Below are 27,247 nucleotides of genomic sequence, written 5' to 3' on the forward strand. Positions count from 1 at the left end.
TTTTCACTTATATACTCAAAGTTATATTTTTAGTGTAATTGATGTGCTTCAATTAAATTATCTCAGTTTAAAATGCTAGTGAATGTTTTATTTCACCTTCATTATATTTTATTTTTAAAATTTTAAATTGAGGAACAATTCTCACATGATAAAAAAATCACAATTCAACCAGTTCAAAGTGTTAATCAAGTCTGGTGTTTTCTTTCTTTCTTTCTTTCTTTCTTTCTTTCTTTCTTTCTTTCTTTCTTTCTTTCTTTCTTTCTTTCTTTCTTCTTTCTTTCTTTCTTCTTTCTTTCTTCTTTCTCTTTCTTCTTTCTTTCTTTCTTTCTCTTTCTTTCTTCTTTCTCTTTCTTCCTTCTTTCTTTCTTTCTTTCTTTCTTTCTTTCTTTCTTTCTTTCAAAAAATATTTTACTTATTTATTCATGAGACACCCAGAGAGAGAGAGGCAGACACACAGGCAGAGGGAGAAGCAGGCTCTATGCAGGGAGCCCAACGTGGGACTTGATCCCGGGTGTTTGGACCTCGCCTTGGGCCGAAGGCAAATGCTCAACCACTGAGCCATCCAGGGATACCCCTGGTGTTTCATTTCTAATTATATCCACAGTGTTCAACTCTCTGGTTCCAGAATAGTTTCATTATACAAAGCAAGCACACCCCTTCCCTCTCTCCCAACCATATTTTGGCAAATACAAATGTACTTCTGTCCCTATTCTGCACATTTTATATAAATTGACCTATAGAATATTTAGCCTTTGGTGTCAAGCTTCATTAACTCAGCATAATGTTTTCAAGGCTCATCTATGTTCTGTCTTGTAGTAGATCATTATTCCTTTTGGGGCTCCAGGTGGATCACCTAGCTCAGCATCGGACTCTTGATTTGGGCTCAGGTCATTATCTCAGGGTTGGGAGTCAAGACCCATATTGGACTCCATGCTGGGAATGCATCCTACTTAAGATTCCCCCTCTCCCCTTCTCTCCCTATGACCCTCCCCCTGCTCACCCATATACTTCTTTCCCCCGCCCCCCACTACCAATGAAGAGGCTGAATATTTTTTTAATGGCTAAATATTGTTTCACGGTATGAATATTTAACATTTTATCTCTTCACCATTTGATGGACATTTGGCTTGCATTTACTTTTAGCTATTATGATTATTGCTATTATGCACGTTTGTGAACAGGCTTTTTAAATAAATTTATTTTTTATTGGTGTTCAATTTGCCAACATACAGAATAACACCCAGTGCTCATCCCATCAAGTAACCTCCTCAGTGCCCATCATCCAGTGACCCCCACCCCCCACCCACCTCCCTTTCTACCATGCCTAATGAACAGGCTTTTATGTGAACATATATTGTCATTTCTCTTGGGCACATCCTTACATGTGGATTAGGGTGAGTCATAGGAAAACTCTGTATCTAACTTTCTGAGGTATGGCAAGACTCTTTTCTACAGAGGCTGTACCACTCTTAGATTTGTACCTGCTGTATCTGAGAGTTATGGTTTTTCCAAATTCCCACCAACATTTGTTCTTCTCTATTGTTAAAAAAATAGGCATTTTATTTTATTTTATTTTATTTTCGCGTTTCAATTCATTTTTTAAACAAATTTATTTTTTATTGGTGTTCAATTTGCCAACATATAGAATAACACCCAGTGCTCATCCCCTCAAGTGCTCCCCTCAGTGCCTGTCACCCAGTCACCCCACCCCCGCCCACCTCCCCTTCCACCACCCCTAGTTCATTTCCCAGAGTTAGGAGTCTGTCATGTTCTGTCTCCCTTTCTGATATTATAAAAAATAGTGAAAGGGAATAAAGGGGAAAGGAGAAAAAATAAGTGGGAAATATCAGAAAAATAGGCATTTTAATCAGAAAAGTGGAATGTCACAGTAGTTTTGTTCCACATTTCTCACTTGACTAATGATATTGAACATATTCTCTTATACTTATTGGCCAGTTGTACCTTTTATTTGGAGAAATGTCGATGCAAGTCCTTTGCCCAATTTAAAATTTGATTGCATTTTTGTTGCTGAGTTGGAAAAGTTCAGTCTATTTCATGGGTACTAGATCCTTATTAAATATGTGTAATTTGTCGAAAGTGTCTACCTTCATATAGGTTTTGTCTTCATCTTCTTGAGACTGTCCTTTGATGCACATGATTTTAATTTTGATGAAGTTCAGTTTGTCTATTTTATTTTATTTTAGCTTTAAATTAGTATTTTGTTGTTTGTACTTTGATGTCATATTTTAGAAACTGCTAATTCCAAGTCACAGTAATTGACACTGATGTCTCTTTCACCTCTGATGGTTTTATCGCTTTAGCACTTGCATTTAGGGCTCTGTCCATTTTGAGTTTTTCTTTATATGGTGTGAAGTAAAGCTCTTAATTCATTCTTTTCCATGTGGATATCAGGTTTCCCATCACCATTTTTGGAAAGGACTATTTTCACTGTTGGATGGTAACCTTGGGCCCCCTTGTGAAAATCGCAGGTGTGTGAGTTTATTTCTGTATTTTTGATTCCATTCCTTTGGTCTATGTCTATTCTTGTGCAAGCACAACATTGTTCTGCTTCAAAGTCAGTTTTGCCTCTTGCACTCACCCCAATGTTCACAGCAGCAATGTCCACAGTAACCAAACTGTGGAAGGAGCCATGATGTCCATCCATACATAAATGGATAAAGAAGATGTGGTCTATATATAAAATGGAATATTACTCAGCTTTCAGAAAGCATTAATACCCACCATTTGCTTCGATGTGGTTGGAACTGGAAGGCATTATGCTGAGTGAAATAAGTCAATTGGAGAAGGACAATCATCATATGGTCTCACTTATATGCGGAATATAGGAAATAGTGAAAGGGATTATAAGAGAAAGAAGGGGAACTGAGTGGGAAAAATTAGAGACAGAGACAAACCACGAGAGATTCCTAACCCTGGGAAATGCACAAAGGGTTGTGGAAGGGGAGGTGAGCAGGGGAATAGAGTGATTGGGTGACAGGCACTGAGGGGGCACTTGATGGGGTGAGCACTGGGTGTTATACTATATGTTGGCCAATTGAACTTTAAAAAACCCACATAGTCAGTTTTGAAATGAAGAAATGTTAGTTTTCTACTTTGTTCTTTTAAAGGCGGGCACTGAGGTGGGCACTTGACGGAATGAGCACTGGGTGTTATTCTGTATGTTGACAAATTGAACACCAATAAAAATAAATGTATTTAAAAAAACATTGCTAAGTAACAAAATAAAAATAAATAAATACTGTTTTTGGCTATCTAGGGTCGATATCTACCAAAAAATAAAAACACCCAGTCATTGGAATTTTGATAGGATTACATTGATTCTTTATGTAAACCTGGGGATTACTACATCTTGACATTAGTAAGTCTTCCAGTCCATGATCATGGGATATCTTTACATTTATGTAGACCTTCTTTCATTTTGTTCAGCAATGTTTTGTAGTTTTTCTGTATCTACTGAGATGAAAATGTGGGGTTTTTCCCCTAAATTCCATATGTATAGTGTATTATATTGAGTGATCTTCATATATTAACCACTCTTGCTTTCCTGGGATAACTCTCACTTGGTTATGCTCTATAATCTCTGTGAAGTTCTCCTTCTTTAGCTTGCTCATATTTGGATAAGGATTTTTGTATCTATATTCCTAAGACATATTGACTTTAGCTTCATTTCTTGCAATATCTTTGTCTCAATTTAGTGTGAAAACAATACAGACCTTATGGAATGAATTAGGAAATGTTTTGTCCTATTTAAAAAAATAATTTTTAGATTTTGAGACCTACTAGTGTTAATTTTGTACTCACTGGTAAAAGTCACCACTAAAACCATCTGGTTCTGAACCTTTCTTCATTAGAAAAGCTTTTTGACTATTGACTCAATTTGTTTGTTATACGTATGCTCAGATTTTCTATTTCTTCTTGACTCAGTTATGCTGGTTTGTTTCCAGGAATTTGTTCATTTCACCTAGTTTAGCTCATGTGTTAGCATACGATTGTTCCAATATATTCTTATACTTTTTATTTCTCTAAGGTCAGAAGTCATGTGTCTGCTTTCATTTCTGATTTTAGAAATTTAAGTCTTCTTTCATTGGTCAATCTAGCTGAAGGTTTGTCAAGTTGGTTAAATTTACAAAGAACTAACTTTTAGTATCATCGATTATCTGTGTTATTTTACTCTCTTCTAATTTGTATTTGTCTTCTCTGGCCTTTATTATTTCATTCTTTCTATTTGCTTTGAGCTTAGCTTTGTATTGTTATTCTACTTTCTTTCCTACCATAGAATGTTAAATTATTGATTAGAAATCATTTTTAAAATGTTGTTGTTTATAGCTATAAATTTCCTCTTTTAAAGATTTTATTTATTTATTCATGAGAGACACACACAGAGAGAGACACAGAGATACAGGCAGAGGGAGAAGCCCACTCCATGCAGGACGCCTGATGTGGGACTCAATCCTGGGACTCCAGGATCACACCCTGGACCAAAGGCATGCGCTAAACTGCTGAGATACCCATGGATCCCTAATATAGCTATTAATTTCTGACTCCTTTCATTGAATCTCCTAAGTTTTTGGGTGTTGTGTCCCAATTTTCATTAATCTCAAAATACTTTATATTTTCTATTGTGATTTCTTTCTTGACCCATTGGAGATATAGAAATGTGTTGTTTAGCTTCCATATGTTTGTAAGTTTTCCAAATTGTCTTATGTTGTTGCTCTGTGATTTCATTCCATTTTGTTTGGAAAACATACTTCCTGTACTATAAATCTTCTAACATTTGTTGAGACTTGCTTTGTGAACTAACATATGGTCTATCCTGGATAATGTTCCACATGCACTGGAGATGAATGTATTCTGCTATTGTTGGATACAGTGTTATCCATATATGCTTGTTAGGTCTATTTGGTTTATATGCTGTTCAAATCTATTATTTCCTTGCTTATACTAGGATTTGTTGTCTATTTATTATTGAAATTGGGGTACTGAAATCTTTTTTTTTTGAGTACTGAAATCTTAAACTATTATTGCTAAATTAACTTTGAGTTTCAAAGGATATATTTGGGTAGATGTAGAATTCTAGTGTAATTATTTTCTTTGAACAAAGAAAAATATACTTCCTTTTAATTTGACTTCTTTTTTTTTTAATCTGGTAAGACAATTGTCAGTCTTCCTTCTAAAACTGATACTTTGAAGTGACTATGTCTTCCTTTTTAAGATTTATTTTTTTATTTTGGGGGGCTGGAGTTGTGGCAGAGGGAGAGAGTGTCTCAAGCAGACTCTGTGCTGAATGTGCACGGATGGGGCCTAATCTCACATCTCTGAGATCACAACCTGAGCAAAAGTCAGGAGTCGGAGGTCAAACTGACTGTGCCACCCAGTCCCTCCTTAAGTGATTATGTCTTCTTTCTCAGGCTGCTTTTAATATTTTTCTTTTTATTTTGGTTCTAAATATTTTTAGTATGATATGTCCAAGTGTGGTGTTCTTTATAAAAATGCTGCTTTGATTTTGTAGGGTTAATGTATATTTAGAATAATATCTTTCATTAGTTTAAGATAATACGTGGCCATTATCTTTTCAAGCTGTGATTCAGCCTATTTATCTCTTTCCCCTTCTTTAGGAACTGAAGTATATATGTCTCTATATACTTGGTCTCTAATCCTCATTTCTAATTTTTCTATGGTTTTGAGTCTCACTCGCACTCTGTTTCACTCTGAATATTTTGTACTGATCTGTATTCTAGTTCACAAATTTTCTCTTTAGCTATTTCTAATCTGTAAAATTCATTCATTGAGTCCTAATTTTAGCCATTGTACTTCTAAAAAGTTACATATTTTTCTCTTGGTTGCTTCCATATTTTGACTAAGTTTCTTAGTCTCATCTTTCAGCCTTGGAGAATAATAGCTTTATATAAAGTTTATGCGTGTTACTCCAAATTCTGAAACCACTTTGGGTTTTTTTATGGTTTCATAATTTTAATTTTTATTGCAGGAACTCCTCTATTTTTAAATTCTATCTGGTAGTAGTTACACAAACTTTTTAAAAAATATTTATTTATTCATGAGAGACACACAGAGAGAGAGAGAGGCAGAGACACAGGCAGAGGGAGAAGTAGGCTCCACGTAGGGACCCCAATGTGGGACTTGATCCTGGGTCTCCAGGATCATGCTCTAGGCTGAAGGCAGTGCTAAACCCCTGAACCACCCAGGCTGCCCCACAAACTTTTATAGATAACACCTGCAGTCTAGGATAACATGTCTTCCTCTTGAAATATGTTTGTTTTTGCAAGGTGTCAGAGGCACTAGCACTCAGATCACGTCTTAATACACTTTCAGTGATTGAAATGGTCAGAAGCTGAGCTGAATACCTACTCCTGATGTAACTCACTCCCATGGTGCATCCCGGCTGGTCCCTAGTAACTAACCACTGTCAGCATTAACTCTGCAAGGCAAGCAAACCCTCACTGCCCATCCACCTGGCCTCTGAGATGCCCCTTCAAAATTGGCTTATGTCTCAAGGGAAAAAAGAAGCTCTGAGTAATGAAATCCCTGGGCCTCTGTGTTTATCTTGAATTTAGGTTTGTAACTCTTAACCATTACTTTCTTGTATGTTCAATGAGATTTTCTCTTTGTTGTTATTTATCTTCTAAATAGTCTTCAACCGAAAGTTTAGCTTGACCCACTTAATCTGCCAATATTGGGGGTGAAATTCCCCTTGGAAGGACTGAGGCTCATGCCATCCCACAGAAATGGAAACCTCTCCATGGTCTACTTTCAAGATTTTGTTCTGGAGGGATTTGAAAGTGGCCTGGAAACCCAGGCCCTGCTCTTTGCTGTGTTCCTGGCCCTGTATATGGTGACTGTACTGGGCAACTTCCTCATGATCATCGTTATCACCCTGGATTCCCACCTGCACTCCCCAATGTACTTCTTCCTCAAGAACCTCTCCTTCGTGGATTTGTGCTACTCATCTGTCATTGCCCCAAATGCACTGGCCAACTACTTCTCTTCATCAAAGGTCATCACCTTTGCAGGATGTGCCACCCAGTTATTCTTTTTCTCTTTGCTGGGAACAACTGAATGCTTCCTCCTGGGTGTCATGGCCTACGACCGCTTCATGGCCATCTGTAGCCCCTTGCGCTACCCGAGCACCATGTGCCAGTCTGTCTGCACTTGCCTGGTGCTGGGCGCCTACTGTGGAGGCTGCTTCAACTCTGTTGTGCAGACCAGCTTCACATTCCACCTCCCATTCTGCAGCTCCAACCGCATCAACCACTTCTTCTGTGATGTGCCCCCTCTGCTCCAGATCGCCTGTGGCAACACGGCCATCAATGAACTTCTCTTGTTTGGCATCTGTGGGCTCATCATTGTGGGGGTGACGTTTGTGATCCTCATCTCCTATGGCTACATCACAGTGACCATCCTGAGGATGCGCTCAGGAGCTGGGAGACGCAAGGTCTTCTCCACCTGTGGCTCCCACATGACTGCAGTGACCCTCTTTTTTGGGACTGCCTTTGTCATGTATGCCCAGCCAGGAGCAATTGAGTCCATGGAGCAGGGCAAGGTGGTCTCTGTCTTCTACACGCTGGTCATCCCAATGCTCAATCCCCTCATCTACAGTCTGCGAAACAAGGATGTGAAGGAGGCCCTGGGGAGGCTGGGCCAGAAACACATGACCATGTGAAGGATGTGCAGCCGGGAGGCTGTGGTCCTACAAGTAGATGGAGGTGATTGGGGTTGCCAGGCTTTGTGTGATGGATTAATTAATCAACAGTCATAAATTTTATTCACAGACATAGAATAAGGTTTAGGGATATGTTATATATTGTACCTGCAAACAGTAATATATTGTGTCCTTAAAAATGTAGCTTAAGTGCTCTCATCAGAATACAATTTTTAAAAATGACCCTTCACTATAGGAACAAACTGTTGTTTGTTGGATGGGAGGGGGTGGGGAGTGAGATAACTGAGGGATGGGCATTATGTTGGGTACATGATATGATGAGCAGTGGCTGTTATACGCAACTGGTGAATCATTGAAAACTACATCTGAAAGAAGATATATATTGACTAATTGAATTTAAATTTTTAAAATGTTCAACACTAAATAGCCATTCACACAGTTAAATGAGGAAACCCTGGTCCCACACGCAATGGGACACTGGAGACTCAGAAGGAGAATGTTGCTGTCATAGAAAGCTAACCATTGTACTGCATTCGATAAAAAGATTAAAAATGCAGATCAGTTGTGGGATATAATCATATTCTTGTAGGAGAAAAAAATAATTAAAACACATGTGCCCCTGAGTCCACATTTACCCCAACAGTTAAAGTGGTGGAAACTCCAGACCTCCCACAGAGTAGGGGCAGTGTTTGGGGTAAGCAGAGAAGCATGAGCATCCTCATTACAGGCCAAACACTTTTGATTTCTTTGAATTTTTCAAACACATTTCAGTTTTTTTATTTGAAAAGCAACCTCCAAATATCCTTGTCCAGGAATAGGAATGTATTCAAGGTAGTTGTCTTCCACTTGTGGATCAGGCTTTGCTGCAAGGAGACCAACAGCAAGCAGAGATGGACCCAGAGAGGAATGTTTCCCGACAGACAACTTAGGTTCACAGAAGAATGGTACACCTAAGGTGACGGGGAGAAGGGCAGATGAAATGACTTTGGGCTCAAAGTTGCTAACCTGCCACTCCTGGGAGGACAGTACACTCTGGTCACAGGGTCTGTTCTCTGAGTCTATGCTCCTCTTCTGCACACCCTATGGGGCCAAGAGAGAATTCTGGGCCTTGTTGTCTGGCCTTGTAGGAGAGGGCAGGTCACACAAGGCTTGCTGACAGTAATACCCAGGAGAACCAGGATTCCCGGTGCACTGCAAAGGCCAGAACACAAACAAGCTCACCTAATTGGCTATTCAAGGCCCAAGTCCCAGCCGTGCAGGAGGAGATACCTTCTCAGCACAGTGACCCCAAGGTGCAAGACCTTGTTCTGCTGCCTGGATGAAGAAACAGCACGTGGAAGCTGAGGTGAGTTGAGAACATTTCACCCCATCTTCCACCAGGATCAGGGACTTTCCTGTAGCTCAAACATGGAACACTCAGGCAAACTCTCCCTGAGACCCTGAGGTGCTCCCTTTCACCCTCACAACTCTTCATTATTTGGGAAGCCAGAGCTGAAGAAGGGGGGCTGAGAGTGCTCCATGCTCACCTGTTTTTCATCAGCATAGATGTGGGCCAGGAGTGGGGGAGTCCCTGGGAGAGAGAGTACTGGCTGTGTGATATTGAGCAGTCATGACTCTCACCTGGAAATGGTGAGGGTCAAGACAGCCATCCCTCAGGGGTCCCAGGGTATGAAGGACACCATGTGTGTAAGGGAGGCATCAGAGCTTTGGTAGACAGTAAGCATTCAGGGCTTGCCTCAGCAGCTGAAGGGGTGACTCCACTCCTGTCCTGGCCAACACTGTCTTGGGATTCAGGGTCATTCCATCTAGAGGGACATGTTTCATTATAATCAGAGAATCAGGGATCCCTGGGTGGCGCAGAGGTTTAGCGCCTGCCTTTGGCCCAGGGCGCGATCCTGGAGACCCGGGATCGAATCCCATGTCGGGCTCCCGGTGCATGGAGCCTGCTTCTCCCTCTGCCTGTGTCTCTGCCTCTCTCTCTCTCTCTCACTGTGTGCCTATCATAAATAAATAAAAATAAAAAAAATAATCAGAGAATCACAGCACCAGGCTCCCTCATGACCTGAAGTGCATTTCTCAGGTTCAAATCAGTAGCTCAAAAAGAAAATCAGTAGCTCACCAGAGTATTGAGCACACACTTCTAAGGGACATGGCCCAGGGTGAGGGATGCCAAAATAGGGGAGACCAAGGCTAGCCCTGGGGAGCTCATGGCTCTGCAGGAAGGCAGACATGACAACAAACACCTGCAATATGATGGGACACAGGCAGTGAGGGGGTGTGACCAGGCTGCTGATGGCACAAAGGAGGAAACAGTCACATCAGAGAGGTGATGGAGAGCCATGGGGAGACAGGAGAGCTCGTCACACTGACACAGTGGATGGAAGTAGACAGACTTGGAGGCAGAACAGGAGAATTAGAGAATCACCGAGTATATGTGCCCAAATGGAGCCAAGGTGCCTACCAAGACTCTTCTGGGCTCCTCTCCAGGATCCCTCAGCTGGTGGGGAAGCTGTCACTCATTTGCATTAGGGAGCAACATGACCTGAGGGAGGATTTGGTGACTCTGTTCAGGGAGCTCTGTGTGGGACACAAAGCACAGAATGGACAGGCTGGAGCCCATTATGAAAGCATGGTGGCCTTTCAGATGGAGATTAGAAAGGTCTGGAGTTGACAAGTGAGAAGGCAAGAGGCAAGGACAGTGAATGCACTTAGAATGTCATGTGACAGCCCTGGATGGGCATGGGAGAGGGTGGACAGTGTCCCAGCAGGCCCCTGATGGTGACCTCCTCCACCTGGACCTGAGCAAGCAGTTTTGAACAGGTTGACTTGGGTCTTTGGGGATGAACTGCCCTTGGAAATCCAGGCTCTGAGAGTGAGTGACCTGAGCCTGACCTGTGATGAGCAGCTGTTCTCAGGCTGTGGTCCCTGGTCAGCATCATGCTGCTTCCTGTTTACGGTTGTCTAGTTCTCCGCCAGACAACACACCACTAGTGCATCTATGGTACTAACGCTGCTGAGAACAGCCTCCCCGTGGTCTCCCTGTGCACCTGTGTGCACTTCCAGAGGGAAAGTGAAGACACAGGTGAGGACGGGGATCCTCCACACCATTAGAAAATGAGAAACGTGTCCTGATTAAATCACTCCCTTCCAGTGGCTCCCATCCTCGACACTGCTGGTTACTGTCCCTCTGCTCTGTTTGAGACATTTGGGCAGGTGTGCAGGACGACGTCTCTAATGCAGGAATTTGCTTTCTCCTGATGATTAGCAGGATTGTGCACAGTTTCAAACATGTGCGGCACATTTGGCTCCTCTCCTCTGTGCATCACTTCTATGAGTCTCTCGCCTGTATTTCTACAGGGTTGTCTTATTCTTGTGTGTCAAGGATTATTTATATATTGTGCAGACAAGTTGGTTTCCTGTCATGTATTGCAGTGTGCCTTCCCAAGGTGTGCTCTGCCTTTACACACTGCAGACTGTCTTGATTTTCATGTAGTTCCATCCACAAGGTATTTCCTTTATGTTTTAGTCCTTTTTTCTCCCTGCACAGGACATTTGGGAGGTGCTTTCCTGTGCTGGGGTCATGAGGGTCTTTTGTATGATCTTCACAATTATCCTTTTAAATTAGATCTGTGTTCAGCCTAAGACTGTCTGTGTGTGTAGAATGAGGTAAGGGCCAAATCTCACTGTTTAGCATATGACTATCAACTGTCCCAGGTGTAAAGACCTTTGCATAGACTCCACCTATTTAATAAATGGGGTGTGTAGACAAGAATGGGGTTGACTTCCTGACTCTCTATTCTGTTATATCCTTAGATGGTCAAACCTCTGCTTCCATCATTGTTTCATTACACCTACTATGAGTCACTGTCTGATAGTGCAAAACCCCCTTCGCTGTTTCTCTTCTCAACGATGTCTTGGAAATACTTGGTTTTGCACATTTCAATACACGGTTTAGGATCAACTTTTCAGATTCTACCAATGAAATCACTGGGATCCAACTGACTCTGTTCAGTGTGGGGATAATTGACATCTATGCAATATTGAGTGTGCTGGTTTGGCCACTTGGTATCCCGTCATGGTACTTAAATCTATTTTGGTTTCTCTCAACATTTTTATGTATTATTGGATTCCAGACAACTTGATGTTGGACATACTACAATTTTTATTTATTACTTCATATGGTTTGTTTGGTAAATTAGCTTATTTGCTTATGATTGAATAGCATAATTTTAAATTTTCTTAAACATCCTTGTCAGATTTTGACATTAAAATTCATGAGCCTCATAAAATAACATGGAAAGTTGTCCCTCTTCTATTGTTTTGGTGATTTTGTGTAAGATCAAGTATTTTATAAATTTGTTCACATTTGTTCATCATAAAGTATTTACTTTCACAAGTAAAGCCATCTAACCATGGAATCTTTTGCATGGAATGATTTTAAGTACATATTACGTTTCTCACTAACTATGGAACTACCATATATTCTCTTTGGTTGGGGGTCAGTTGAGTTGGGTGATAACTTTTTAGTACTTCACCATTTTTATCAACACTTCAAGTTTATGAAAACATTCTGTCACGATCCACTCTAACTCTAGGATCCCAATGATATCTTCCTTTCACTCCAGACATCAGAAATTTTTGCCTTTTCTCCTTCAGCCCCCCAAATTTCTGTCATTTGATCAGTCTTCTCATATAATCACTTTTTGGTGTAATGTCTTCTGGTGCCTGTGTTTTCTATTTAATAAATTTTCTTCTTTTTCACGTTCTATATCCTTGGGATATCATTCACTAATGTTTTATAGTATTTCCAGACAAATACTGATTTTCTGTTTTTCTTCTTTTCTAATGTATGGGTATAAGCCTGCTAATTTCCCTATAAAAACAGACTTGAATGCATCCCAGGCAATATATTTTTACTCATTATGAAATTTTTAAATATCAAAATTTTAATTTAGACCTGTGGCTTATTTAAGTATCTCTTTTTTAAAAAAGATTTCATTTACTTATTCATGAGAAACACAGAAAGAGAGGCAGAGACATAGACAGAGAGAGAATCAGGCTCTATGCAGGGACCTTGATGTGGGACTCGATCTGAGACTCCAGGATCAGACCCTGGGCCAAAGGCAGTCGCTCAATGGCTGAGCCACACAGGCATCTCTTACTTAAGTACTTTGGATGTAAAAAAATACACAAGACTTTTAAAATGCTCTATTTGTGATTTACTCTTGGCTTAATTTAAATTGTGCACAAATATATTTTTTACACCTTCAATCATTTGAAATTTGTTGAAAGATGCTCTGTGTCCAGAATACAGTCACTGTGTAAATATGTTATTTATAAGATTGAAAATAATGTACATCCTCTGATGAATGGTTAAGAAGAATTGGTATATTCATGCAATGGAATATTACTCAGCCATAAAAGAGCATGAAGTCTTGCCATTTACAACAACAGGGATGGATATAGAGGTCCTATGCCAAGTGAAAGAAGTCAGAGAAAGACAATTATCGTATGATCTCACTCACGTGTGGAATTTCAGAAACAAAACAAAAGAACATACGGGAAGAATGGGGAGAGGCAAACAGGAAAACAGACATGAGAGACTCCTAACTCTGGGAAATGAACTAGGGGTGGTGGAAGGGGAGATGGGCGGGGGGTGGGGGTGACTGGATGATGGGCACTGAGGGGGGCACTTGGGATGAGCACTGGGTATTATTCTATATGTTGGCAAATTGAACACCAATAAAAAATAAATTTATAAAAAAAATGTAAAAACAAAACCAGTGTTTCTTAAAAAAGAGAGAGAAAAAGAAAACAGACTCAACTACAGAGAACACACTGAGGATGAGAGGGGAGGTGGGGGGGGACGGGGAACGAGGTGATGGGGATGAAGGAGGGCACCTGTCGTGATGAGCACCAGGTGTTGAATGGAAATGCTGTCACTATGTTTACACCTGAAACTGATATTATACTCTGTTAACTATACTGGACTTTAAACAAAAACTTAAAAAAATAAAGAAAACAAAGAATATACATCCTGCCATTGGGTGCCGTGCTCCATTAGGTTATGATCACTATGTTACTGCCTAAACGTTCCGTATCCAGGTTGGTATTTTGTTGATTGTTCTATCAGTTCCAAAGGAGGGGTTAAAATCTCTCACATAGTTGTGGATTTGTACTTTTGTCCTGTAAGTGCCCAGTTTTGCTTTGTGTATCCTGATGCTCTTCTTGCAGGTGCTCACACCTTTAACACGGTTGCCCGTCTCGGGGGAACCAGATGTTTCTGGTCACTGTGAAACGTCCTCTTCTCAGATGGTGTTTCCATCCTGAAGTGGGCTTTGGGGTTAGTATAGCAACTGTGGTGTTGTGTGGTTGTTTGGTGGAATGTTAGTTTGCTGTGTATGTTTCCATCACTTTGTTTTCAACACTTTGTTTGCTTTTTTATCTCTTATATAGGATATGGTAAAGTTTTGTTTCTTCAACCTGCCTACTGGCACATCTTTTCATTGGAAACTTATGTTGTACAAGATACTTTAGTCCTTCACATAATACTCATACAAATAGGTTTTATGTCCGTTTCCTGCTACCTAAAGGTCATGTCTGCTTTTCCTCCTGTGTGAGGACAAATTCTCTCCACTTGGTTTTATTTTACTTATTTTTAGATGCTTGCCTCTCTTTATTATGGATGTTCTCAAACACACTGACATAAAACTAGAGCAGTAATGGATTACCTATCCACACAAACCAACTTCAATATTATCATCCTAGAGCTGATCATATCTAATCCTTCTAAAATGTGAGGACTTTAAAGACAACTCTGATGTTACTATTATTCAGAAAACAATATTTACTTATTAATATCATAAAATTTCCACTTAGTGTTTTCATTTTTCTGATTGAGGCATTTTTCCTTTATTGTTTGTTTATTTTATTTTTTAATTTGTTATTGGAGTTCAATTTGCCAACATATAGAATAACACTCAGTGCTCATCCCGCAAAGGGCCACCCTCAGTGCCCATCATCCAGTCACCCCAACCCCCCACCCACTTCCCCTTCCACTACCCCTTGTTCATTTCCCAGAGTTAGGTGTCTCTCATGTTTTGTCTCCTCTGATTTTTTCGCTCATTTTCTCTCCTTTTCCTTTATTGCCTTTCATTAATTTTTATATTCCCCAAATGAATGAGACCATATAATGTTTGTTTTAGAAGAGGATTCAATAACTCCCAGAATACACCGTGTTCTCTTGGTGCCCCTTGAATCTCTAATTCATTGGCTGCCTGTCCCTCTATTTTCATTTCAAAATTATTATTTCACCTTATTTATTGACAAACAGACTTTTTACCCTGCAAAGCTTCTCATATCACAGATTTTGCTGGTCATGTCCCTGTAGGGTTGATTAACATATTCTGTTGCTCCTTATAGTTTCAGGAACTGGTAGGTCCTAGAGGCTCAGTCTGATTCACAATTGATTTTCTGGCAGGAATATTTCATAAGTGTTATATGTACTTCCACTGAGAGGTCCCCCTGGCAGCATCTCTTGTTTTGTGATATTAGTGGCCATCAGTAATCTTACCTAGACTCATATTTCGTTAGGGGTTTATAAGATGATAATATTCAAATTCCATAATTCAATATTCATTTATTAGTTGCAATATTCTATAAAGGGAAAATTCCTCTAAACAATTCTTTCCTCACTGTGCGGGTCACTGTGTGGATTCCCTCTGCATCAACCTCCAAAGGTAACCAATGAAGCGGTGTTTATTTTTGATATTATATACTCAAGAGGATATTTTTAGCATAATTAATGTGCTTCAATTAAATTCTCTCGGTTTAAAATGCTGGTGAGTGTTCTTGTTTCACCATTATTTTTTAGTTTTAACATTTTAAATTGAGGAATAATTCTCATTGACATAAAAGTCATAATTTTACCAGCTCAAAGTGTTATTCAAGTGTGATACTTCAATTCTTATTATATCCAGTGTCCTACTCTCTGGTTCCAGAGTAGTTTCATCACAAAAAAACACCCCTATACCCACCAGCATGCTCCTTTCCCTCTACCCGACCATATTTTAGCAAATATAAGTGTACTTCTGTCCCTATTCTGCACATTTTATATAACTAGACTTACAGAATGATATTTTTAAAAAGATTTTATTTATTTATTTATGAGAAACAGAGAGAGAGGCAGAGACACAGGCAGAGGGAGAAGCAGGCTCCATGCAGGGAGCCTGACGTGGGACTCAATCCCAGATCTCCAGGATCATGCCCTGGGCCGAAGGCAGTGCTAAACCACTGAGCAACCTGGGCTGCCCAACTTATAGAATTTTAGCCTTTGGTGTCAAGCTTCATTTACCCAGCATAATGTTTTTGAGGCTCATCCATGTTCTGTCTTGTAGTAGATCATTATTCCTTATGGGGCTCCAGGTGGATCACCTAGCTCACCGTCCGACTCTTGATTTGGGCTCAGGTCATGATCTCAGGGTTGTGAGTCAAGCCCCATATTGGACTCCATGCTGGGCATGGATCCTACTTAAGATTCTCCTCCCTTTCTCTCCCTCTGCCGCTCCCCTTGCTCTCCTGTATGCTCCCTTCCAGACCTGGTCCCACAAGAAATTTATTTCTTTATTGTCTGAGGACTGTTTCAGTATATGAATATTTAACATTTTGTTTATCACTTCACCATTTGATGGATATTTGACTTCCATTAGCCTTTAGCTATTATAAATATTGCTATTATGCGCATTTGTGAACAGGCTTTTATGTGAACATATATTGTCATTTCTCTTGGGCACATCCCTACATGTGGATTAGGGTGGTCATAGGGAAACTCTGCATCTAACTTTCTGGGGGATGGCGAGACTCTTTTCTACAGAGGCTGTACCACTCTTATATTTGTATCTGCAGTATATGAGAGTTATGATTTTTCCAAATTATCGCCAACATTTGTTCTTCTCTATTGTTAAAAACAATTGTTTCTATTCTAATGAGGAAAGTGGAATCTCATAGTAGTTTTGTTTCATATTGCCCTCTTGACTAAAGATATTGAACATCTTCTACTTATTGGCCAGTTGTGCATTTTTTTTTGAAGAAATGTCCATGCAAGTGCTTTGCCCATTTTAAAATTTGACTTCTTTTTGTTTGTTTGTTTTGCTGAGTTGGAAGAGTTCTGTATATTCCACGGATACTAGATCTTTATTAGATATGTGTAATTTGTCAAAAGTATCTACCTTCATATAGGTTTTGTCTTCATCTTCTTGAGAGTGTCCTTTGATGCACAAGAATTTAATTTTGATAAAGTTCAATGTATCTATTTTCTTATTTTAGTTTAATTCTCCTATTTTGTAGTCTGTACTTTGATGTCATACTTAAGAAATTGCTGACTAATCCCAAGTCACAATAATTGACACGGATCTCTCTTTCACCTTTAATAGTTTCATAGTTTTAGCACTTGCATTTAGGTCTCTGTCCATTTTGAGTTAATTTTGTATGTAGTTTGAGGTAAAGCTCTTAATTCATTCTTTTGCATATGGATATTAATTTTTCTCATCAATATTTGTGGCAAAGACTCTTTTTTCACTGTTGGATGGTGCCCTTATCCCCCTTGTGAAAACTGCAGGTGTGTGAGTTTATTTCTGTATTAATGATTCTATTTCTTTGACCTATATCTATCCTTGTGCAAGCACAATACTGTTTTCCTTCACAGTCAGTTTTGAAATCAGGAAGTGTTACTCCTCCTGCTTTGTTGTTTTGATTATTGTTTTGGCTTTTTAGGGTCAATATCTGCTAAAAAAAAAAAACAGTAGTTGGAATTTTGATGGGATTACATTGAATCTGTATGTAAATGTGGGAAATACTACATCTTGACATTAGTAAGTTTTCCAGTCCACGAATATGGGATATCTTTACATCTATGTCAGTTGTCTTTCATTCTTTCAGCAATGTTTGAGGTTTTTCTATATCTACTGAGATGAAAATGTGGGTTTTTTTCTCTTAATTCCATTTTTATGGTGTGTTATTGAGTGATTTTCATACATTATCCACTCTTGCATTCCTTGGATAACTCTCATTTGGTTACACTGTATATTCCCTGTGAAGTTCTGCTGGATTTAGCTTGCTAGTATTTTGATAAGAATTTTTGTATCTATAATCGTAAGACATGTTGATCTTTAGCTTCATTTTCTTGCAATATCTTTGCACCAATTTAAAACAATACAGTCCTTTGGAATAAATTAGGAAGTGTTTTGTCCTTTGCACCAATTTAAAACAATACAGTCCTTTGGAATAAATTAGGAAGTGTTTTGTCCTATTTAATTTTTAGAATTTGAGACCTACTAGTGTTAAATTTTGTACTCACTGGTAAAAGTCACCACTGACAACATCAGGTCCTGAACCTTTCTCTTTTAGAAAACCTTTTTGACTATTGACTCAATTTATTTGTTCTGTGTCTGCTCAGATTTTCCATTTCTTCTTGAGTCAGTTATGTTCGTTTGAGTGTTCCCAGGAATTTATTCATCTATTTTATCTAATGTGTTAGCATGCAATTGTTCCAATATGTCCTTATAATATTATTATTTATTTCTATAAAGAAGAAGTCATGTGTCTGCTCTCATTTCTGATTTTAGAAATTTAAGTCTTCTGACTTTTTTTGGTCAATTTAGCTGAAGGTTTGTCAAGTTGGTTACAAATTTACAGATAACTACATTTTAGTGTCATTGATTTTCTGCCTTATTTTACTCTCTTCTACTTCACTTTTGTTGTCTCTAACATTTATTATTTCATTTTTTTCCAAATGCTTTGAGCTTAGTTTTGTATTGTTATTCTACTTTCTTTCCTACCATGGAATGTTAAATTATTGGGTAGAAATCTTCTTTTTATTTATTCATGAGAGACACACAGAGAGAGAGGGAGAGAGGCAGAGACACAGGCAGAGGGAGAAGCAGGCTCCATGCAGGGAGCCTGACGTGGGACTCAATCCCGGGTCTTCAGGATCACGCCCTGGTGCAGTCACTCTGGAAAACTGTGTGGAGGTTCCTCAAAGAGTTAAAAATAGATCTGCCCTGACCCAGCAATTGCACTGCTGGGGATTTACCGCAAAGATACAGATGCAGTGAAGTGGCAGGACACCTGCACCCCAATGTTTACAGCAGCAATGTCCACAATAGGCAAACTGTGGAAGGAGCCTCGGTGTCCATCAAAAGATGAATGGATTAAGAAGATGTGGTATATGTATACAATGGGATATTCCTCAGCCATTAGAAACGACAAATACCCACCATTTGCTTCGACATGGATGGAACCGGAGGGTATTATGCTGAGTGAAGTAAGTCAATCGGAGAAGGACAAACATTATATGGTCTCATTCATTTGGGGAATATAAAAATTAGTGAAAGGGAATAAAGGGGAAAAGAGAAAAAATGAGTGGGAAATATCAGAAAGGGAGACAAAACATGAGAGACTCCTAACTCTGGGATACGAACTAGGAGTGGTGGGCAGGGGGGGTGGGCAGGGGGTGGGGGTGACTGGGTGGTGGGCTCTGAGGTGGGCACTTGGTGGGATGAGCACTGGGTATTATTCTGTAAGTTGGCAAATTGAACACCAATAAAAAATAAACTTATAAAAAAATAGAAGATCATGAAGAAAGGTTAAGGGAAATAAATGACAGCCTCTGAAGGAAAAATCTATGTTTAATTGGGATTCCAGAGGGCGCTGACAGAGACAGAGGACCAGAAAGTGTATTTGAACAAATCATAATTGAGAACCTCCCTAACTTGGGAAGGGAAACAGGCATTATGATCCAGGAGATACAGAAATCCCCCCTTAAAATCAATAAAAACCACTCAACACCTCGACATTTAATAGTGAAACTTGCAAATTCCAAAGATAAGGAGAAGATCCTTAAAGCAGCAAGAGACAAGAGATCCTTAACCTTTATGGGGAGAAGTATTAGGTTAGCAGCAGTTCTCTCCACAGAGACCTGGCAGGCCATAAACGGCTGGCAGGATATATAAAGGGTCCTAAATGAGAAGAACATGCAGCCAAGAATACTTTATCCAGCAAGGCTGTCATTCAGAATAGAAGGAGAGATAAAGAGCTTCCAAGATAGGCAGAAACTGAAAGAATATGTGACTACCAAACCAGCTCTGCAAGAAATATTAAGGGGGATGCTGTAAAAGAAAGAGGAAGTCCAAGGAAATGATCCACAAAAACAGGGACTGAATAGGTATCATGATGACACTAAATTCATATCTTTCAATAGTAACTCTGAACGTGAATGGGCTTAATGACCCCATCAAAAGGCACAGGGTTTCAGACTGGATAAAAAAGCAAGACCCATCTATTTGCTCTCTACAAGAGATTCATTTTAGACGTAAGGACACCTACAGCCTGAAAATAAAAGGTTGGGGAACCATTTACCATTCAAATGGTTCTCAAAAGAAAGCAGGGGTAGCCATCCTTATATGAGACAAATTAAAGTTTAGCCCAAAGACTGTAGTAAGAGAAGAAGAGGGACACTATATCATACTTAAAGGATCTATCCAACAAGAGGACCTAACAATCATGAATATTTATGCCCCGAAGGTGGGAGCTGTCAAATATATCAATTAATAACCAGATTTAAAAAAAAAAATAACCAGATTTAAGACATACTTAGATAATAATATACTTATACTTGGCAACTGGACACAGTGCTTTCTATAATCGACAGATCTTCTAAGCACAACATCTCCAAAGAAACAAGAGCTTTAAATGATACACTGGACCAGATGCATTTCACAGATATTTACAGAACTTTACATCCAAACGCAACTGAATACACATTCTTCTCAAGTGCACATGTAACTTTCACCAGAATAGACCACATACAGGGTCATAAATCAGGTCTTAACCGATAACAAAAGATTGGGATTGTACCCTGCATATTTTCAGACCATAATTATTTGAAACTAGAACTCGATCACAAGAAGTTTGGAATAATTTCAAACACGTGGAGGTTAAGGACCATCCTGCTAAAAGATGAAAGGATCAACCAGTAAATTAGGAAAGAATTAAAAAGATTCATGGAAACTAATGAGAATGAAGATACAACTCTTCAGAGTGTAGAGATAGAGGGAACATTCCTCAGCATCTTAAAAGCCATCTACGAAAAGCCCACAGCAAATGTCATTCTCAATGGGGAAGCACTGGGAGCCTTTCCCCTAAGATTGGGAACAAGACAGGGATGTCCACTCTCACCACTGCTATTCAACTTAGTACTAGAAGTCCTCGCCTCAGCAATCAGAAAACAAAAAGAAATAAAAGGCATTCAAATTTGCAAAGAAGAAGTCAAACTCTCCCTCTTCCCAGATGACATGATACTGTACATAGAAAACCCAAAGACTCCACCTCAAGATTGCTAGAACTCATACAGCAATTTGGCAGTGTGGCAGGATACAAAATCAATACCCAAAAGTCAGTGGCATTTCTATACACTAACAATGAGACTGAAAAAAGAGAAATTAAGGAGTCAATCCCATTTACAACTGCACCCAAAAGCATAAGATACCTAGGAATAAACCTAACAAAAGAGGTAAAGGATCTCTACCCTAAAAACTACAGAACACTTCTGAAAGAAATTGAGGAAGACACAAAGAGATGGAAAAATGTTCCATGCTTATGGATTGGCAGAATTAATATTGTGAAAATGTCAATGCTACCCAGGGCAGTTTACACATTTAATGCAATCCCTATCAAAATACCATGGACTTTCTTCAGAGAGTTGGAACAAATTATTTTAAGATTTGTGTGGAATCAGAAAAGACTCCAAATAGCCAGGGGAATTTTAAAAAAGAAAACCATAGCTGGGGGCATCACAATGCCAGATTTCAGGTTATACTACAAAGCTGTGGTCATCAACACAGTGTGGTAGTGGCATAAAAACAGACACATAGATCAATGGAACAGATTAGAGAATCCAGAAGTGGACCCTCAACTTTATGGTCAACTAATATTCGACAAAAGCAGGAAAGACTATTCACTGGAAAAAGACAGTCTCTTCAATAAATGGTGCAGGGGAAATTGGACATCCACATGCAGAAGAATGAAACTAGACCACTCTCTTGCACCAGACACAAAGATAAACTCAAAATGGATGAAAGATCTAAATGTGAGACAAGATTCCATCAAAATCCTAGAGGAGAACACAGGCAACACCCTTTTTGAACTTGGCCACAGTAACTTCTTGCAAGATACATCCATGAAGGCAAGAGAAACAAAAGCAAAAATGAATTATTGGGACTTCATTAAGGTAAGAAGCTTCTGCACAGCAAAATAAACAGTCAACAAAACTGAAAGACAACCTGCAGATGGAGAAGATATTTGCAAATGACCTATCAAATCAAGGGCTAATATCCAAGATCTATAAGAACTTATTAACCTTAACAGCAAAGAAACAAACAATCCAATCATGAAATGGGCAAAAGACATGAACAGAAATCTCACAGAGGAAGACATAGACATGGCCAACATGCACATGATAAAATGCTCCGCATCACTTGCCATCAGGGAAATACAAATCAAAACCACCATGAGATCCCACCTCACAGCAGTGAGAATGGGGAAAATTAACAAGGCAGAAAACCACATATGTTGGAGAGGATGCAGAGAAAAGGGAACCCTCCTGCACTGTTGGTGGGAATGTGAACTGGTGCAGCCACTCTGGAAAACTGTGTGGAGGTTCCTCAAAGAGTTAAAAATAGACCTGCCCTACGACCCAGCAATTGCACTGCTGGGGATTTACCCCAAAGATACAGATGCAGTGAAACGCCGGGACACCTGCACCCCGATGTTTCTAGCAGCAATGTCCACAATAGCCACCCTGTGGAAGGAGCCTCGGTGTCCATCGAAAGATGAATGGATAAAGAATATGTGGTTTATGTACACAATGGAATATTCCTCAGTGATTAAAAACGACGAATACCCACCATTTGCTTCAACGTGGATGGAACTGGAGGGTATTGTGCTGAGTGAAGTAAGTCAATTGGAGAAGGACAAACCTTATATGGTCTCATTCATTTGGGGAATATAAAAAACAGTGAAAGGGAATAAAGGGGAAAGGAGAGAAAATGAGTGGAAAATATCAGTGAGGGAGACAGAACGTGAGAGACTCCTACCTCTGGGAAATGAACAAGGGGTGATGGAAGGGGAGGTGGGCGGCGGATTGGGGTGACGGGGTGACAGGCACTGAGAGGGGCACTTGCCGAGATAACCACTGGGTCATATGCTATATGTTGGCAAATTGAACTCCAATGAAAAAATACTTAAAAATGAATGAATGAATAAATAAATAAATTTTCAAATCAAAAAGAAAAAAATAAAAATAAATAAAAATAAAAAAATAAAATACCATATGAAGACACTAAACATTTTTTAAGTGTTTAGGTGTACTCGACCCAAACTGTAGAACTTCCATGCTGGAAAGTGTGCGGTGCTGGCGGCAGGACTCGGAGAGGGTGCAGATAAATGGGGGGGAAGGAGGGTGGGGGGGGGGAAATCTGCTGGGCATGAGGGGTAGGAGTCAGCACAGCAAAGAGGCTAATCCTCCCCAAACTGCTATGCATGTTTATCGCAATTACTATCAGAATCGCAGCAAGAGTTTCCATACGTACAGGGAAGACGACCCTAAAATTTATATGAAAAGGCAAAAGTAGAACGGCTAACAGTTTCGAAGGAGAATAAAGCTGGAGGAATTAGTCTACTGACCTTGAGACTCCCTCTACAACTACAGTCATCGAGGGTATTGTTGCGACACAGATGTTGGTGGGACAGACCAGAGAAGCCCCATAGAACTACTGGCGGCTTCTGTAATTAAAAACTTTACTCAAGTAACGGTAGTTTCACACGCAGGTATAGGAAGTAACACGGAGATCCTTTGCAAACTTCACCCAATTTCTCCCAAAGATAACATTCGCGTGACTCTAGTAGCGTCACCACCGGGACGTGGGTGCTGATCGTCCGCTCACCTCCTTCAGACTTCCCACGTTTCCTGTGCTTATTTGCATCTGCAAACATGATATGATCTCTTTCATTTGAAATATAAAATATATAAATATAAAAATTAGTGAAAGGGACTAAAGGGGAAAGGAGAGAAAATTAGTGAAAATATCAGTGAGGTTAGGTGTCTCAAACATGAGAGACACCTAAATTTAGGAAACAAATAAGGCGTGGTAGAAGGGGAGGTGGGTGAGGGGGTGGGGTGACTGGGTGATGGGCACTGAGGGGGGACTTGGTGGGGTGAGCACTGGGTGTTATGCTATATGTTGGCAAATTGAACTCCAATACAAAAAATGGGAAAAAATAATAAAATAAAAATAAAATTGTGTTATCTTCCACATGTTTGTAAGTTTTCCAAATTGCCTTATGTTTTGAATTGTAATTTCGTTCCATTTTGCTTGGAGAACATACTTTGTGTACTTTAAATCTAACATTTATTGAGACTTGCTTTGTGAACTAAAATATGGTCTATCGTGGATAGTGATCCACATGAACTGGAGATGAATGTATTCTGCTGTTGATGGATACAGTGTTCTCCATATATATGCCTGTTAGGCCTATTTGGTGTATAATGATGTTCAAATATATTATTTGCTTGTGATACCTAGTTTTGTTATTCTTTTTTTTTTTGTTATTCTATTCATTATTGAAAGTGGAGTATGAAGTCTTAAACTATTATTGTCATATTCACTTTGAGTCTTGAAGGATATATTTGGGTAGATGTAGAACTCTAGTTGTTAATTATTTTCTTTGAGCAAAGGAAAATACAATTCCTTTTATTTTGGCTTCCATTATTTTTAATCTGGTAAGACAACTGTCAGTCTTATAAGTTAAGTTGATACTTTGATGCGAATATGTCTTCTTTTAAAAAATGTATTTATTTTAGGGGAAGAGCAGTGGGAGAGAGGGGGGGGCCTCAAGCAGACTCTGTGCTGAATGTACGCCTAAAATGGGGCCCAATCTCACAACTCTGAGATCACAACCTGAGCAGAAGCCAGGAGTCAGAGGCCTAACTGACTGCCCCACTCAGGCACCCCTGAAGTGATGATGTCTTTTCTCTCAGACTGCTTTTAATATTTTTCTTTTTCCTTTGGTTCTAAATACATTTACTATGATATGTCCAAGTGTGGGTCTTTATATAAATCCTGCTTTGATTTGGTAGAGTTAATGTATCTTTAGAATAATAGCTTTCATTTGAGATAATACATGGCCATTATCTCTTCAAGCTGTGATTCAGTCTATTTATCTCTTTCCCCTTATTTAGTAACTCACAGTATGCATATCTTTATATACTTGGTCTCCAATCCTCATTTCTAATTTTCCTATGGCTTTGAGTCTCACTGCTTTACTCTGAATATTTTCTACTGATCTGTATTCTAGTTCACAAACTTTCTCTTTAGCTATTTCTAATATCTAAATTTCATTCACTGAGTTCCTGATTTTAGCTACCAAGTCTCTAAAAAGCTATATGTTCTCCCTTTATTGCTTCTACACTTTGACTAAGATTCTTAGTCTCACATTTATCCTTTAAAAATAATAACTTTAAATAAAATTTATAAGTGTGTTGCTCCAATATCTGAACCTTCTTGGGGTTTTCTTATGGTTCCAAATTTCAATTTTAATTGCAGTAACTCCTCAATTTTTATTTTTTTCATTAATTTGTATATTTTTTATTGGAGTTCTATTTGCCAATATAGAGTATAACACCCTTTGCTCATCCTGTCAAGTGCCCCCCTCGGTGACCATACCCAGTCAGGTCATATCTTAATACACTTTTGGTGATTGAAATGGTCAGAAACTAACCATTTGTGTTTATCCTGAATTTTGCTTTGTAACTCTTTACTAAACCATTAACACTCTTATACATTCAATGAGATTTTGTTTTTGTTGTTATCTATCTTCTAAATATTCTCAGCAGGAAGTTTAGCTTGACCGACTTAATCTGCCCAAGCTGGAGGTATAATTCCCCTGGGGAGGACTGAGACTCATGCCATCCCACAGTAGTGAAAACCTCTCTATGGTCTACTTTCAAGATTTTGTGCTGGAGGGATTTGAGGGTGGCCTGGAAACCCAGGCCCTGCTCTTTGCTGTGTTCCTGGCCCTGTACATGGTGACTCTGCTGGGCAACTTCCTCATGATCATCGTTATCACTCTGGATGCCCGCCTGCACTCCCCAATGTACTTCTTCCTCAAGAACCTCTCCTTTGTGGACTTGTGCTACTCATCTTTCATTGCCCCCAAAGCACTGGCCAACTTCTTCTCCTCATCCAAGGTCATCACCTTTGCAGGATGTGCCACCCAGTTATTATTTTTCTCCTTGCTGGGAACAACTGAATGCTTCCTCCTGGGTGTCATGGCCTATGACCGCTTCATGGCCATTTGTAACCCCTTGCGTTACCCCATCACCATGTGCCAGTCTGCCTGCACTCGCCTGGTGCTGGGCGCCTACTGTGGAGGCTGCTTCAACTCTGTTGTGCAGACCAGCTTCACATTCCACCTCCCATTCTGCAGCTCCAACCGCATCAACCACTTCTTCTGTGATGTGCCTCCCTTGCTCAAACTCTCCTGTGGCAACACGGCCATCAATGAACTGTTCTTGTTTGGCATCTGTGGGCTCATCATTGTGGGTGTAACAATTGTGATCCTCATCTCCTATGGCTACATCACAGTGACCATCCTGAGGATGCGCTCAGGAGCTGGGAGACGCAAGATCTTCTCTACCTGTGGCTCCCACATGACTGCAGTGACTCTCTTTTTTGGGACTCTCTTTGTCATGTATGCCCAGCCAGGAGCAATTGAATCCATGGAGCAGGGCAAGGTGGTCTCTGTCTTCTACACACTGGTCATCCCAATGCTCAATCCCCTCATCTACAGTCTGCGAAACAAGGATGTGAAGGAGGCCTTGTGGAGGCTGGGCCAGAAACACATGGCCTTGTGAAGGATGTGCTAAAGGGATTCAGAGTGTCCTGCAGGTTAGATGGAGGCATCATGATTGCCAGGCTTTGAGTGGTGGACTAATTAATTAACAGTCATAAATTTCACTCACACAAGAGAAACAGACTTTAGAGATATACTGTATACTGCATGTACAATAAATAATATATTGTGCCCTTAAAAATGTGTTGAGAGGTAAACTTAGGGTAACTGTTCTTTTCCCAATAAAATTTTAAAAAATCACTCTTCACTTTAGGAACAAAATGACTGCAGTTCGATGGGAAAGGGTGGGGAATGAGATAACTGGTGGTTGAGCATTAAATAGGTACATGATGTGATGAGCAGTGGGTGTTATATGCCACTGATGAATCACTGAAAACTACATCTGAAACAAGATATATGTTGACTAATTGAATTTAAACTTAAAAATGTTCAACACTAAATAGCCATCACATAATTAAATGAGGAAATCCAGGTTCCCCCACAAAATGGAACACTGGAGACTCGGAAAGAGAATGTCACTGTCATAAAAAGGTGATGATTGCACAGTATTGGGTAAAAAGATTAAAATGCAGACATCGTGTG

The 27,247-nt window shown here is 39.6% G+C and overlaps 2 protein-coding genes and 1 long non-coding RNA gene across 8 annotated transcripts in view; 2 read left to right on the plus strand and 1 right to left on the minus strand.

Moving 5' to 3' along the window:
• Positions 1-26,852, plus strand: part of LOC140616313 (olfactory receptor 9S13-like) — a 35,751-nt gene extending 8,899 nt beyond the window's left edge. Inside the window, exons 1-2 of one of the 6 annotated variants that reach the window (XM_072796931.1) lie at positions 13,850-14,042; positions 25,644-26,852. In XM_072796931.1, the coding sequence (XP_072653032.1) occupies positions 25,716-26,666 (951 nt within the window). In that variant the 5' untranslated portion in view covers positions 13,850-14,042; positions 25,644-25,715 and the 3' untranslated portion in view covers positions 26,667-26,852. Of the gene's footprint in view, positions 1-13,849; positions 14,043-18,280; positions 19,020-25,643 lie in introns of those variants that run through there. The other 5 variants (XM_072796930.1, XM_072796929.1, XM_072796934.1 and 2 more) reach the window with 5 other exon arrangements.
• Positions 6,694-7,882, plus strand: LOC140616539 (olfactory receptor 9S13-like). Its single transcript, XM_072797170.1, has one exon. The coding sequence runs from the start codon at positions 6,749-6,751 to the stop codon at positions 7,697-7,699; it is 951 nt and encodes a 316-aa protein (XP_072653271.1). The 5' UTR covers positions 6,694-6,748; the 3' UTR covers positions 7,700-7,882.
• On the minus strand, positions 23,535-26,706 carry LOC140616318 (uncharacterized). Its single transcript, XR_012016864.1, has 2 exons — positions 26,009-26,706; positions 23,535-23,736 (listed from the first exon to the last, which is right to left on the minus strand). It is a non-coding gene; the product is annotated as an uncharacterized lncRNA (long non-coding RNA).
• Positions 26,853-27,247: the final 395 nt, after the last annotated feature.

Source organism: Canis lupus, chromosome 24 (assembly GCF_048164855.1).
Source record: "Canis lupus baileyi chromosome 24, mCanLup2.hap1, whole genome shotgun sequence".
Lineage (NCBI taxonomy): Eukaryota > Metazoa > Chordata > Mammalia > Carnivora > Canidae > Canis > Canis lupus.

Bases quoted from the DNA above. Each gene is read 5' to 3' on its own strand.
- LOC140616539 (XM_072797170.1), top strand. From the start codon at position 6,749: ATGCCATCCCACAGAAATGGAAACCTCTCCATGGTCTACTTTCAAGAT.